Source organism: Heloderma suspectum, chromosome 1 (genome assembly GCF_057233095.1).
Source record: "Heloderma suspectum isolate Gila_16-S chromosome 1, 16-S_ref, whole genome shotgun sequence".
In the NCBI taxonomy this organism is placed as follows: Eukaryota; Metazoa; Chordata; class Lepidosauria; order Squamata; family Helodermatidae; genus Heloderma; species Heloderma suspectum.
The window spans coordinates 289,292,747-289,307,673 of NC_139458.1; the positions used below are offsets into that span (position 1 = coordinate 289,292,747).

Genomic DNA, 14,927 nt, shown 5'->3' on the forward strand with positions numbered 1-14,927 from the left:
TCCTTTCCCAATTTTGAACCAATGGGTTGTTCCATGTCTGGTTCTTACTGTTGCTTCTTGACCCTCATACAAGTTTCTCAGGAGACAGGTAAGGTGGTCTGGTACTCCCATCTCTTTAAGAATTTGCCACAGTTTGTTGTGATCCACACAATCAAAGGCTTTAGCATAGTCAGTGAAGCAGAAATAGACACTTTTCTGGAATTCTCTTGCTTTCTAAATGATCCAGCGAATGCTGGCGATTTGATCTCTAGTTCCTCTGCCTCTTCGAAACCCCGCTTGTACTTCCGGTAGTTCTCGGTTCACATGCTGCTGAAACCTAGCTTGTAGGATTTTGAGCATAACCTTGCTGGCACTCTTTGGCATTGCCCTTCTTTGGAATTGGAATGTAAACTGACCTTTTCCAGTCTTGTGGCCACTGTTGAGTGTTCCAAATTTGTTGGCATATTGTGTGCAGCACTTTAACAGCATCATCTTTTAGGATCTTAAATAGCTCAGCTGGAATACTGTCATCTCCGCTAGCTTTGTTGTTGGTAATGCTTCCTAAGGCCCACTTGACTTCACTCTCGAGGATGTCCGGCTCAAGTTCAGTGACCGCACTATCATGGCTATCAGGGACATTCAGATCTTTCCTGTATAGTTCTTCTGTGTATTCTTTCCACCTCTTCTTAATCTCATCTGCTTCTGTTAGGTCCCTGCCTTCTTTGTCCTTTATCATGCCTGTCTTTGCACAAAATGTTCCCTTGATATCTCTGATTTTCTTGAAAAGATCTTTAGTCTTTCCCATTCTATTGTTTTCCTTGATTTCTTTGCATTGTTCATTTAAGAAGGCCTTCTTGTCTCTCCTTGCTATTCTCTGAAACTCTGCATTCAGTTGGATATATCTTCCCCTTTCTCCCTTCCTTTTCGCTTCCCTTCTTTCCTCAGCTATTTGTAAAGCCTCCTCAGACAGCCACTTGGCTTTCTTGCATTTCTTTTTCTTGGGGATGGATTTCGTTGCTGCCTCCTGAACAATGTTACGGACCTCCGTCCATAGTTCCTCAGGCACTCTGTCTATCAGGTCTAATCCCTTAAATCTATTCGTCACCTCCACTGTATATTCATAAGGGATATGATTGAGGTCATACCTGAATGGTTTAGTGGTTTTCCCTACGTTCTTCAATTTAAGCCGAAACTTTGCAACAAGAAGCTCATGATCTGAGCCCCAGTCAGCTCCAGGTCTTGTTTTGACTGACTGTATAGAGCTTCTCCATCTTTGGCTGCAAAGGACATAATCAGTCTGATTTCGATATTGACCATCTGGTGATGTCCATGTGTAGAGTTGCCTTTTGTGCTGTTGGAAAAGAGTGTTTGCTATGATCAGCGTGTTCTCTTGGCAAAACTCTATTAGCCTTTGTCCTGCTTCGTTTTGTACACCAAGGCCATACTTGCCTGTTATCCCAGTGATTTCTTGACTTCCTACTTTGGCATTCCAATCCCCTATGATGAAAAGGACATCTTTTTTTGGTGTTAGTTCTAGAAGGTGTTGTAGTTCTTCATAGAACCGATTAACCTCAACTTCTTCGGCTTCAGTGGTTGGGGCACAGACTTGAATTACTGTGATGTTGAATGGTTTGCCTTGGATTCGTACTGAGATCATTCTATCGTTTTTGAGATTGTACCCCAGTACTGCCTTTCCCCACCCTTTTGTTGACTATGAGTGCTACTCCATTTCTTCTAAGGGATTCTTGCCCACAGTAGTAGATATAATGGTCACCTGAATTAAATTCGCCCATGCCTGTCCATTTTAGTTTGTTGATTCCCAAGATGTCGATGTTCAATCTTGCCATCTCATGTTTGACCACCTCCAGCTTACCTTGATTCATTGATCTTACATTCCAGGTTCCTAAACAATATTGTTCTTTACACCATCGGACTTTCTTTTCACCACCAGACACATCCACAGCTGAGTGTCCTTTCGGCTTTGGCCCAGCTGCTTCACTCTTTCTGACGCTACTTGGAAATACCCTCTGCTCTTCCCCAGTAGTATATTGGACACCTTCCGATGTGAGGGGCTCATCTTCCGGCGTCATCTCTTTTAGCTTTGTGATACGTTCCATGGGGTTTTCTTGGCAAGAGCACTGGAGTGGGTTGCCATTTCCTTCTTCAGTGGACCACATTTTGTCAGAACTCTCTGCCATGACCTGTCCGTCTTGCGTGGCTCTGCACAGCATATCTTATGGCTTCACTGAGTTACGCAAGCCCCTTCGCCACAACAAGGCAGTGATCCATGAAGGGGAGGCTGTACTATAGCATGTCTTAATTATAATTAAGATGCTGCTTCTGATCTCTTGAGAATGGACAATTGGTAGAAAATGCCTGTTGTGATGGATATTAGGAAGACATGGCTGGACTGAAAAAATACCTGCTGCCTGTTCACCCAAGTCCCTAAAAATTAGATACCAATAGGTTTTTTGAAATACTTGTGTCAGCCTTGGGCAAGAAATGTTCCTTTACAGTTGCTATTCCTGATATGTTGCCATTGGTCAGGGCTTCGTTGTTGGTAACAGAGGAGAAGCTGTTTTTCTTGATTTTGCCTGTCTTGGATACATGAACATTTGTCTAAGTGTTGAATTATATAATGAATAAGCTGCAAGACTGGAACTTAAAACCACTTTTTGTTGTGCATATCTTTAAGAAATCCTAGTCTCTCTGGGCTCTTGGTAGCTGTCACATTCCAGTTGAAGTTACCCCTAACACTACTAGTTCCAGTGGTCCAAAATCTGCTTCAGTTATTCAAAATAATAGGAGATAAACATTTCTCATTCATTGTGTCAGTTTTCTGTCGCAGTCATTAAAAGTAGCAGCTAAGTGCCTTAAGGGTCATGTAGTCCACAAGATGTTATCCACCTCTATTCAAAAAACATTCTATTACAATATAGCTTTAACTCTGGTAAACACCTTCAATTAATAGTCTGTGAAATAAGTGTAGATAAATTATTTCCACTGATTGACTTTATTTACAATATTTATATACCGCTCCACATCAAAGATTTCGGAGCGGTAAACAACAAGATAAAAGAATAAAACCCCATAATTAAAACATTTTAAAAGAACAGATTCTGAACTTCATAAATCGCAGCTGGTCACTCAGGGAAGGCCTCTCGAAATAGCAATGTCTTCAGGAGGCGCCAAAAACAACACAATGTTGGTGCCTACCTGACCTCCAAAGGCAGGGAATTCCACAGGAAGGGGGTCACCACGCTAAAGGCTCTTTTCCTGGTGGACTCCAACCTGGCCATAGGTCTGTGTGGAACCACCAGGAGCAAGGCCTCTGATGACTGGTAAAGAAGAAGGCATTCTCTCAGGTATCCTTAGAGACTTGATCAAGTGAATGTATTAAAATATTTCACAACATAGCATATACTACTTCTGTTGACACTGCAGTATCACTGTGTGTCCACTGATCAGAGGTTCTTGAGAAATTGTGGGGAGTGGGGGATGGTGAATAGCAGAAGGCTGTCCTTGCGATGTCAGAGGGGGATGCCATAGAAATTCTTATCTGTAGAGTCTTCAAATGACACCTCCCTTGTCTTGATATTGCAAACTTACCCTCAGGATGACACTTAAGATAATGCAGTTATTAATATGAAGGATTATTGTGTGCTATTGGAACAAGTATATTCCATCTGTTAACTGAATTAAGAGCTAAATTGCTGGTTAAAGAACATTATTTTGAATAAATACTGCAGTCCTATTACCATAAATTAATGCATAAATTAATAAAGCTCGTCAGTTACTCCATATTTTTAGCACTAGGCCCTGTTCATTAATCAGTGATTGATACAGTTTTTAGAAGTCATTTTGTGGGAGGGGTCTTTGATAAATTCGAATGGGCGTTGGAAATGTTGTTCGCAGCCATTCATATTCTGGTGACAATCAGCCTTACCATTATGCATCTGTTTCAATTTCACTGTTATAGTATTATATTTAAAATAAAGAAGTTTGACCTTGTAGACCTCAGGCCTCTTCTGGTTTAGCTGCAAAGTAAAAGATACTAATGAGAATGTCTTTGGGATATAATTATGTAGATTTAAAGGAGTGATGTACTTTTAATTATGCCCTGTAGCTAATGTAGATGCATATTAAACTAAATCATGCCTCTGTGTATTTCCCTCTGAAATTTCTCTTTTCTCAGACCTTAAATTACTAATCAGCTCATTGGTGCACACCAAGGTTAAGTAAACTAGCGGAATAGTGGCAGATTAGATTTTATATTGTACTTCTAACACATCCTATCAGCTGGTGAATGTAATGGTCTTGGCACATCATAGTTTTGAGTAAAGCATAGTCCTTGAGGCACTTCTGTGATACCACCACTGTACACCTATGTGGAATACGGAAATATTGGTTTGAGATTCCTTACTGAAACATGTGACTTTGAATAGCTGAAATCCAAACATTTCCCCGTGCAATCTTTCTTACTACTGTTAAAAATTTGTCATGTGTATTATAATGTAGTCTAGTTTTCCTCTTACTGCTTTAACTATTATTTTCAAAACACTAAAAGAAGATAGCAAGTTTATCATGCATGCATTAAAAATAATTTTGGGATTCCGATCTACCTTAAAGTATTAATTTCGTTTTATTTTCCTGCTCTTTGTACTTTGATTTTTCTACTTTTGTTCCTTGACAGCAGGAAGGCGGTTGTGACTTTTTCATCAGTGTGGAAAGCCAGGATGGCCCATTTTGGAAGTGCACTTGATTCTGTTGTTGTTCTCCATCCCAAATCCCCCACTTAGGAGAGATTACGAGCAAATTAAGTTTACTTACTAGCAAATTCACTTTCAGTGGATCAGCAGCATTACATCAGCACCAATCCTATGGAGTCTGTCCTTTTCAAGATCTTTGGCTAATGAGTCTGAAAGTTGTTTGTCCTGCCAGCCACTTGCCCAGTCTTTAACTTACGTTTTTGTAATCTTATGGTGTTGTCAGAAAATATTAAATCATTTGATTCAAGCATTTGTGCTAGGCTTAGTGCCATCTCTGAATTACAATAAATCAGTCAGACAGGATTCTACCTAATTCACTTGTTAGGACTGTTCCTTTGAAACCAAGAAGGAAAATTGAGTAGCAAATAAATTACATTATTCAGGGACTGAGGAACAGTTACCAACCTTTACTCTCTGTGTCTGTGTGTGTGTCAAAAGTTATTCATAATGCTATGCATTTCCTGAAATGTAATACATTTGTACTCTTAATTATATTGCTATATTTCATTGTTGGTAGATGTCTGAAATATTACCTGCATTCCTTTGTCATTTTTATTAATGCATGTTTTGCAAGCTTACAATTGTATCATGATAGCCCAAATCCAATTACTTCAAAGAAAGAGTCTGTAATGAAAATGTAAAACATACTGTCCTTAGTAGCCACCCACCTCACTTCCTTTGATGGAGGCTCCCAGAGAAGGACCACTGAGGACAATCTTAGGGTATGGGCAGGTGCCCCAAGCCATTTAGGGCTTTGACTGTTAATACCAGTGCTTTGAATTAGGCCTGGAAATGGACTGGCAGCCAGTGCAGATGGAAAAGTTCTGGCATAATATGATCACAATTGGCCAGTTCCCATTAACAATCTCGCTGCCATATTTTGGACCAGCTGAAGTTTCCAGACTGTTTACAAAGGCTGCCCTACATATAACACATTGCAGTAGTCCAAACAAGAGGTTACCAGAGCATGGATAACCAGCTAGGCTATCTCTGTCCAGATAAAGACATAGTTGGTATATCAGCCTAAGCTGACAAAAGATGCTCCGTGCCACTGAGTCAATATGTGCCTCTGCTGACAACGCTTGATCCAAGAGCACCCCCAAACTACGAAGCTGATCCTTTAGTGGGGAGTGCAAGCCCCTCTAAAACAGGCTAAATATCACTGAGCTGGGCAGACGAACCACCCACTAACAGTACCTCTGCCTTGTCTGGATTGAGTCTCAGTTTATTGGGCCTTATCCAGTCCATTACTATGCCCAGGCACTTATTCAGAACAGCCACTGCCTCACCTGGATTTGATGAAAAGACGAAATAGAGCTGGGTATCATCAACATATTGAGGACACCTCAGCCCATACCTCCGGATAACCTCCCCCAGTGGTTTTATGTAGATGGTAAACAACATGAGGGATAGAACAGATCTCTGTGGAACCCCATAGCATAGTTGCCCAAGGTACAGAGCAATAATCCCCCAGCACCACCTTCTGGAATCAGCCATCCAAGCAGGAGTGGAACCACTGCAATGCAGTGCCTCCAATTCCCAACCCAGACAATCTATCCAGAAAGATACCATGGTTGATGGTATCAAAAGCTGCTGAGAGGTCCAAGAGAATCAACAGGGTCATACTTCCACTGTCCCTCTCTCAGCAAAAGTCATCCTACAGGGCAGCCAAGATAGTTTACATTCCAAAACCAGGCCAGAAGCCCAGTTGAAACTAGTTTCAGTTAAGAGTGCCTGGAGTTGACCAGCAACCACCCACTCAACCACCTTGCCCAGGAAGGGGATGTTAGCTACTGGCCTATAGTTGTTAACATCACCCAGGGCCAGGTTAGGCTTTTTCAGGAGTGCCCTCCTTTAAAGAGGCTGGCAACACTCCCATTCTCAAAGATGAATTTACAACTTCCTGGACCCAGCTGGATATCCCCTTCCTATTAGATGTAATGAGCCATGAAGGGCAAGGCTTGAGCACACAGGTGGTCAGCCAGACTTGGTCAGCCACCTTGTCTGCATCCTCAGGCCTCAACAACTGAAACCCATACAATAAAACAACCAGACGGTGCTCTGGGCTCCTGTGCTATTGGAACTGCATTAATTGTGGTATCCAATTCATGGCAGATTTGAACAAATTTATCTTCAAAATGTTGCGCAAACCTGTCACAGCATGCTACCGAAGGTTCCACCATCTCTCTCCCTGGCCCAGATTGTAACAGACCATGAGCCACTAGGAAAAGCTCCACTGGATGATGCAATGGTGGTGGAAAAGAACTCCCTTTTGCCACCATCACCTCCACAGAGTAGGCTCAAGAATGAGCTCTAACCTGTGTTTGGTCAGGCTCAGCACGAGTTTTCCTCCACCTGCATTCTAGCCGTCTCCCTGTTGTTTTGTAAAATATGCCACTGAATATAAAACTCATCAGACCATCTTTTTTCCTTCCCTCACTTAACCATGCAGGAATAAAACAATGGTTTTCTTTAAAACACACCTCTGTCTATCATATGTAACCTCCCCACCCACTCCCATATCTTGGGAAAGTACTGGGAAATAGGGACTGGTGCAGGGTTGAGTGGTTGATTCATGTCATAGGCTGTTAGTATTTTGAGATGTCCTGACTGTCAGTCTGATAGACAGGTTCATTAACTGCATGATGGACACAGGAGCAAATCTGATTCTTGAAAGGCCTGCTTTCTCTTCCTTGGAACTGTGGTACTGATAAGAAAGAATAGCAAGTGTTGAATGAAATAGCAAAAATTGTACTACTTTGAGGAAGGGCAAGGGTGACTTTCTTTTTCTTTTATTTTTTGGTTGTTAATGAGTGGCATGTGCTTTATCGTTATGCATGTTTCCTGGAAATAATTATTTAGAATGTCATTCCTTAACATTACTTGCCATAAGCATGTTAAAAACTAGAGGTAGTCAGTCTTCAGATATGTAGCTGCCCCTGAAATGCATGCAGCCTTAAGGTTCAGCTCTGTCTGTTCCTTATCTTCCTCACTATCTAAGGAATCAAAACAGAATGTTTTATCATGCTGAAGTTTATTTGAGACTGCATTTCAAAGCACACTTAGGGAGTATGTGCCATTAAACTCTTTTTTACTTCTGAGTAAACAGACCTAATACTGAGCTGCAAATAGGGATGGGCGGATTCCCTACCTGTTGTTCCGTCCGGGAATCCACCCGCAGGAGGAGGCGATCCGTGCCTCCCCTCGGAATCCTCTTCGGCTGGCTCCACTCCTCAGTGATTCCGCGGAGCCGGCCGTCAGCTCTGTATCGCCAGTGATATGGCCGCCATTGCCATGCCACATCACTGGCTGAGGGCTCACTCCGGACACAAATGGTGTAGTGGACGCCATTTGTTGCCATAAAGCTCTTAGATTAAGCTAAATGTGGCTGTAAATGGCTGCTTTTAGCTTAAACTAAGGGCTTTATGGCCGCAAATGGCATCTGCAACGCCATTTGCGTCCGGAGTGAGCCCTCAGCCAGCGATGCAGCATGGCAATGGTGGCCATATCACCGGCAATACGGAGCCGGCTGGGGAGGATCCGGCCAAAGAGGATTCCGAAGGGAGGCAGAGGTAAGTGCTCCGTTCCGCCACGGACTCCAGGGGCCGGATTCTTTTGAATCCAGCCTCATTGGGGTCCGTGGCGGAATTCTCCACCATCCCTAGCTGCAAATGACATAGAGCTTATATGAAAAACCAAACTCCCCTGGGGGTAAGCATTTTCCTCCTGGACTAGCATGGTTGTTTGAATTCTCCTGCCACATGAGAGCAGTTTTACCACACATCGGAGCAGATGTGTGGTAAAGTAGGCATCTGTTTAGGACTGGTAATATGAAATATTTTTCAAATGTGCATTAATGGCTCAAAATCTCTTCCTTTGAATGTTTCATTGTTACCTGCAGCTTCATGTTAGTGTGTTCCAAAAGAAAACTATCATTCAGTTACATGCTGCATGATTTAACTATAAAATAAACGTTTTCTAAAGTTCAGCTCCAGTTTTTCTTTTAGTCCATCTATCTCAGCTTCAGTGCTGATAGTGAAGTCGTAGCTTATTTATTTATTTCAGAAAATCTATGCACCAATATTCATTTTTTAAAAATGCTTTGATGATAAATTATCCTTCTTGGACACCCAAAATATTCTTGGGTACTGAGTAAGTGCCTGTGATTTTTTATTTATTTATTTATTTATTTAAAACATTTCTATCCCGCCCTATATCATTAAGATCTCAGGTCAACATACAGATAAAATCAATTTAAACAGTATAAAACAATAAATAATGTAAACACCTAAAAACATATTCAACTATTAAACAAGCTAAAACCAGTTAAAATCTAAAACAATAAAACAGTTAAAACAATGTGCTAGGGAATGCATTTAGCCCTCAAAGGCTCTGGTAAAAAGCCATGTTTTTTCTTGGTGCCGAAACGAGATCAATGTCTGTGCCAATCTGGCCTCCAAGGGGAGGGCATTCCCCAACTGGAGTGCCACAGCAGAGAAGGCCCTCTCCCACGTCTCACCATAGTGTATGTCTCGTATTGGTGGGACTCAGAGGAGGGCCCCTCCAACAGATCTCAGTTCTTGGGTTGGCATATATAGGGAGAGGCATTCCCTCAAATATTGAGGTCCCAAGCCGCTTAGGGCTTTAAATGTCATCACCAAAACCTTGAATTCCGATTGGAAGTATATTGGCAGCCAGTGCAATTCCTTTAAAACCGGTGTTATATGTTTTTTATGAGATGTTCTGGTCAGAAGTTTAGCTGCTGCATTTTGCACTAGCTGCAACTTCCTAGTCGTCTTCAAGGGCAGCCCCACGTAAAGTGCATTGCAATAGTGTAATTGGGAAGTTACCAGTGCATGTTCTACTGTGGCTAGGTTATCCCTGTACAGGAAAGGCCGTAGCTGGTGGATCAGCTGAAGCTTGCCCCAAGTACTCTGGGCAACGGAGTCCACCTGAGGCTCCAGTGACATGGATGGATCTAGGAGTACTCCCAAGGTACGCACTTGCTCCTTCAAGGGGAGTGCAACCCTGTCCAGGACGGGTCTCTTACCCAATTCCCGGACTTGGGAACCACCAATCCATGGTGCTTCCATCTTGTCAGGATGTAGCTTCAGTTTATTGGCCCTCATCCAGCCCATTATAGCCTCCAGGCACTGGTCCAGCACCTTCACCACCTCGACCGACCTCAACAAGGGGAAATAGAGCTGAGTATCATCAGCGTACTGGTGACACCCCACCCCAAAACTCCTAATGACCTCTTCCAATGGCTTCATATAGATGTTGAACAGCATGGGGGATAGAATAGAACCCTGTGGCACCCCACAGCTTCATAGCCATGGGGTAGAACCCCAATACCACTCTCTGGAATCGGCCCTGCAGGTAGGAGCAGAACCACTGTAGCACAGTGCCCCCAACCCCCATCTTGCAGAGCCGCTCCAGTAAGACACCATGATCAATGGTGTCAAAAGCTGCTGAGAGATCCAGGAAGATCAACAGGGTAGCACTGCCCCTGTCTTTCACCCGGAGGAGGTTGTCAGTCAGAGCAGCCAAGGCTGTTTCAGTGCCATACCCTGGCCTGAAACCAGACTGAAACGGGTCCAGATAATCAGTTTCCTCCAAGAATGTCTGAAGCTGCCCCGCCACCACACGCTCAAGCACCTTGCCCCAAAGGGGGATATTAGCAATTAGGGGATAGTTCTCATACACCTCTGGGTCCAGGGAGGGCCTCTTCAGGAAAGGGCACGCTACAGCCTCTTTCAAGGCAGCAGGAACCACCCCCTGACAGAGCGAAGCATTTACCACTCCCTGGACCCACCCAGACAATCCACCCCACTAGATCATATAAGCCAAGATGGGCAAGGGTCAAGCTTACATGTGGTGGGCCGGAGTGATTCAAGCGTCTTGTCCACATCATTAGGCTGCAACAACTGAAACTGATCCCAGAGTGCTGTCTGATGTCAAGTTGAATGGCAAGGCGGAGTTGTATCCCTTCTCTTTGCATTAACTTGCATCATTTGGAAAAGTGGGATCATCACCCGAGAGTCCTCGTCTCAAGAAGGGCAGTGGCTCAGAGGAGCTCTGGAGAAAATTACAGTCAACAAATGGGTTAAATGATGGGCCCTTGATGGGGTTTGAGTCTTATATAGGCTAGGTGCTCTTCAGTTTGGGAGGAAGCTAGGAAGGGAAAGGTGTTTACCTCTTTTGGATGTGTACAACTAGGCTACAGTGTTTTAGATCAGTATAACAGTTTGTATTTGTTTTTTCCACAGTCATGCAGGAACTTGCCCTTAACCGTACCTGAAGCGCTAATTTGTAAAATTAACTCATTATCAAATGTGGACTTTATAATTCTTACTCACTAAATGTTTTTTTTTTATGTTTGAAAAGCTTGGTTTCAAATTAGCTGTTGATTTAACTTTGATTACTTTGGTTCTTATTAATAGGTCCAGTACAAGAGGTAATTGTAGAAAATTGAGAAATAAATCTGCAATATCAACTTGCCAAACTCAGAAATGATTTACAAGTCCTCTGGTAACTAAGAATAGAGATCCACTTACTGCCAACTGCCTGACAACATAGTTTCAGTTTTCACTTTAAAATTGTTCTAGCAGGAAGATGTTATCAAATATGACCACTCGAAGTCGAAGTATTTCATCCTTCATAGTAGCTGAAATCGCTGCCCCCCCCACATGTGCAATTCAAATGTAAACCATCTGCTTTTCTTTTTCTTTTTTAATGTTTTTGCTATTCAGTTTGACAAAGGGTATGCTTACAGCATCCGGCATAACTATGGAAAAGAAGGCAAAAGAACTGATTATACTCCATTCAGCTGCATGAAAATTATCCTGTCCAATCCACCAGGCCAAGGGGATTATCATGGTGAGTGCTTACACCTGACATGTTCACAATGCATGGGGACCCAGCAGCTTTGGAAGCCAACTGATTGGCTGGCTGTATTACTGGCAGAAGTTAGTTTTGCAGCTTATGCCCGTCATCACTGTCAAGCCTAGTGTGTTGTTACTCTTCTGGTGATTTGTCTTATTACAGAAGTAGGTCAAGCAAGAGAGATTCATTCAATATGCGCTCCACCGAGCTTTTTGGTGTTTCTTGTCTCTTCTTGCTTCTGTGGCTGCTTTTCTACTCCCTCCAGCCCACCCCAATATGTCTTAGGACAAAGAACAAAGTTCCTCAGTGCTTTTGCTTTGCTTGTGGTCTCTCAAATAGTGATAAATAATTTGATTTTTCTAATAGCTAAATGATCTCTGGAACGGTGTTAAATATTTTGAGTCTTTTGACAAATAAAGTCATAAAAATAAAACGCTAATGGGGTAGCACAGCACACTTCTATAACTGGTCTAAAGATGACTTGTATAAAAGCAGGTCCTCTTATAGATGTTCAGCTTTCTTTAGCCCTATTCAAGCCTTCACTGGAACACACGAGGGTTCAAAGGGTGTACTGGGACAGGCCATACATGCTAGATCCACCCCTTATGTCTCCATGTGCGCTGCCCTACTCCATTCAGTCCTTGCCATGTTGAACCACTAAGGTCTGAACAGGAGTTCTACATCGGTTCACTTGAACGTGAGTAGAACTCTCCACGTGATTGGCATAAGGCAAAGTTCCTGATTGCGTGGAGAGTTCTACTCACGTTCAAGTGAGCGCGAGTAGAACTCCTGTTCAGACCTTGCTGGTTCAACACAATGAAGTCTGAACTGAGGAGAGTGAGGAAGGTGCACACAGAGACATAGGTCATGGAGACAGTATGCACAGCCCTGCCCCAGTACACACTTTGAGCCTTCACAAATTCAGGGGAATGCCTGTATAGGGCTTCTCTTAAGCAGGAATCTGTCCTCAAACTTGTACAGAAACCTTTGGTTTCATTATAAAAATAATAATAATGTTGCCCCCATTCTCTCAACACAAAGGCCTATGGAACTCTGTCAGAAAAGTGAAATCTTAGAAGTGGTAGACTGGGTCAAATTAGGAGACTTACGTAGCCCATTTTTCCCCTGACAGCAGCCAGTGGGAGATCTGCTCCAAAGGAAGTCACTAGCCAATTACAGTGACTTGTTTACTCTCACCTCTATTTCTGCTCAGTCAGTTCAGTCTAATCCCCTAAGGTATGCATCTACTGTCTGAAAAGTTCCTTGTTAATTGTATTCAGCGGAAGGTATATGTTTGTGTGTGGGGTTTTGTATTATAAAGAAGGTAAATAACAATTCCCTAGCCCCATCCTCATCACCATTCATGTTCTTAAATGTCATTCATTGTGGAATGTACAGCCTGGATGCCTTTGGCCAGAGTACACATTGTACTGTTTAGGAGATGTTTTTTTTCCAAGTACTAAGGCTGTATAATTTCTCTTTCCTTTTTCTTTTTAAACACGTGGATAACCATTGGTATCTGTTGATTTCAATTTACCTTTGGTTATGGTTCATATGCCAGCTAAGTTATGATGCTTGGGTTTTAAACCAGTGTAGGTAGCCCCTTCATGGATCACTGCCCTGTTGTGGCGAAGGGGCTTGCGTAACTCAGTGAAGCCATAAGCTATGCCGTGCAGGGCCACCCAAGATGGACAGGTCATGGCAGAGAGTTCTGACAAAATGTGGTCCACTGGAGAAGGAAATGGCAACCCGCTCCAGTACTCTTGCCAAGAAAACCCCATGGAACTTATCACAAGGCTAAAAGAGATGACGCCGGAAGATGAGCCCCTCAGGTCGGAAGGTGTCCAATATACTCCTGGGGAAGAGCAGAGGGTATTTCCAATTTTCCACTCTTTTCCAACAGCACAAGAGGCAACTCTACACATGGACATCACCAGATGGTCAATATCAAAACCAGATTGATTATGTACTTTGCAGCTAAAGATGGAGAAGCTCTATACAGTCAGTAAAAACAAGACCCGGAGCTGACTGTGGCTCAGATCATGAGCTTCTTGTTGCAAAATTTCAGCTTAAATTGAAGAATGTAGGGAAAACCACTAAACCATTCAGGTATGACCTAAATCATACCCCTTATGTATGATTACATATGATTACTCCATACAGTGGAGGTGAGGAATAGATTTAAGGGATTAGACCTGATAGACAAGAGTGCCTGAGGAACTATGGACGGAGGTCCATAACATTGTTCAGGAGGCAGCAGCTAAATCCATCCCAAAGAAAAAGAAATGCAAGAAAGCCAAGTGTCTGTCTGAGGAGGCTTTACAAGTAGCTGAGGAACCGAAAAGGAAGGGAGAAAGGGGAAGATATATCCAACTGAATGCAGAGTTCCAGAGAATAGCAAGGAGAGACAAGAAGGCCTTCTTAAATGAACAGTGCAAAGAAATCGAGGAAAACAATAGAATGGAAAAGACTAGAGAACTTTTCAAGAAAATTGGAGATCTCAAGGGAACATTTTGTGCAAAGATGGGCATGATAAAGGACAAAGAAGGCAGGGACCTAACAGAAGCAGATGAGATTAAGAAGAGGTGGCAAGAATACACAGAAGAACTCTACAGGAAAGATCTGAATGTCCCTGATAGCCATGACAGTGCGGTCACTGAACGTGAGCCGGACATCCTAGAGAGTGAAGTCAAGTGGCCCTTAGGAAGCATTAGTAACAACAAAGCTGGCGGAGATGACAGTATTCCAGCTGAGCTATTTAAAATCCTAAAAGATGATGCTGTTAAAGTGCTGCACTCAATATGCCAACAAATTTGGAACATTCAACAGTGGCCACAAGACTGGAAAAGGTCAGTTTACATTCCAGTTCCAAAGAAGGGCAATGCCAAAGAGTGTTCAAACTACCGCACAATTGCGCTCATTTCACATGCCAGCAAGGTTATGCTCAAAATCCTACAAGCTAGGCTTCAGCAGTATGTGAACCGAGAACTACCAGAAGTACAAGCTGGGTTTCGAAGAGGCAGAGGAACTAGAGATCAAATCGCCAGCAGTTGCTGGATCATGGCGAAAGCAAGAGAATTCCAGAAAAGTGTCTATTTCTGCTTCATTGACTACGCTAAAGCCTTTGATTGTGTGGATCACAACAAACTGTGGCAAATTCTTAAAGAGATGGGAGTACCAGACCACCTTACCTGTCTCCTGAGAAACCTGTACGTGGGACAAGAAGCAACAGTAAGAACCAGACATGGAATAACCGATTGGTTCAAAATTGGGAAAGGAGTATGACAAGGCTGC

At 42.9% G+C, this 14,927-nt stretch overlaps 1 protein-coding gene across 10 annotated transcripts in view; it reads left to right on the forward strand.

Annotated features, from left to right (window-relative positions):
• The window catches only part of PRIM2 (DNA primase subunit 2), a 108,808-nt gene that overhangs the window by 72,857 nt on the left and 21,024 nt on the right, over nucleotides 1–14,927 (forward strand). For all 10 annotated transcript variants that reach the window (XM_084826844.1, XM_084826848.1, XM_084826846.1 and 7 more), the window contains one exon: nucleotides 11,501–11,627. In XM_084826844.1, the coding sequence (XP_084682970.1) occupies nucleotides 11,501–11,627 (127 nt within the window). The remainder of the gene's footprint in view (nucleotides 1–11,500; nucleotides 11,628–14,927) is intronic.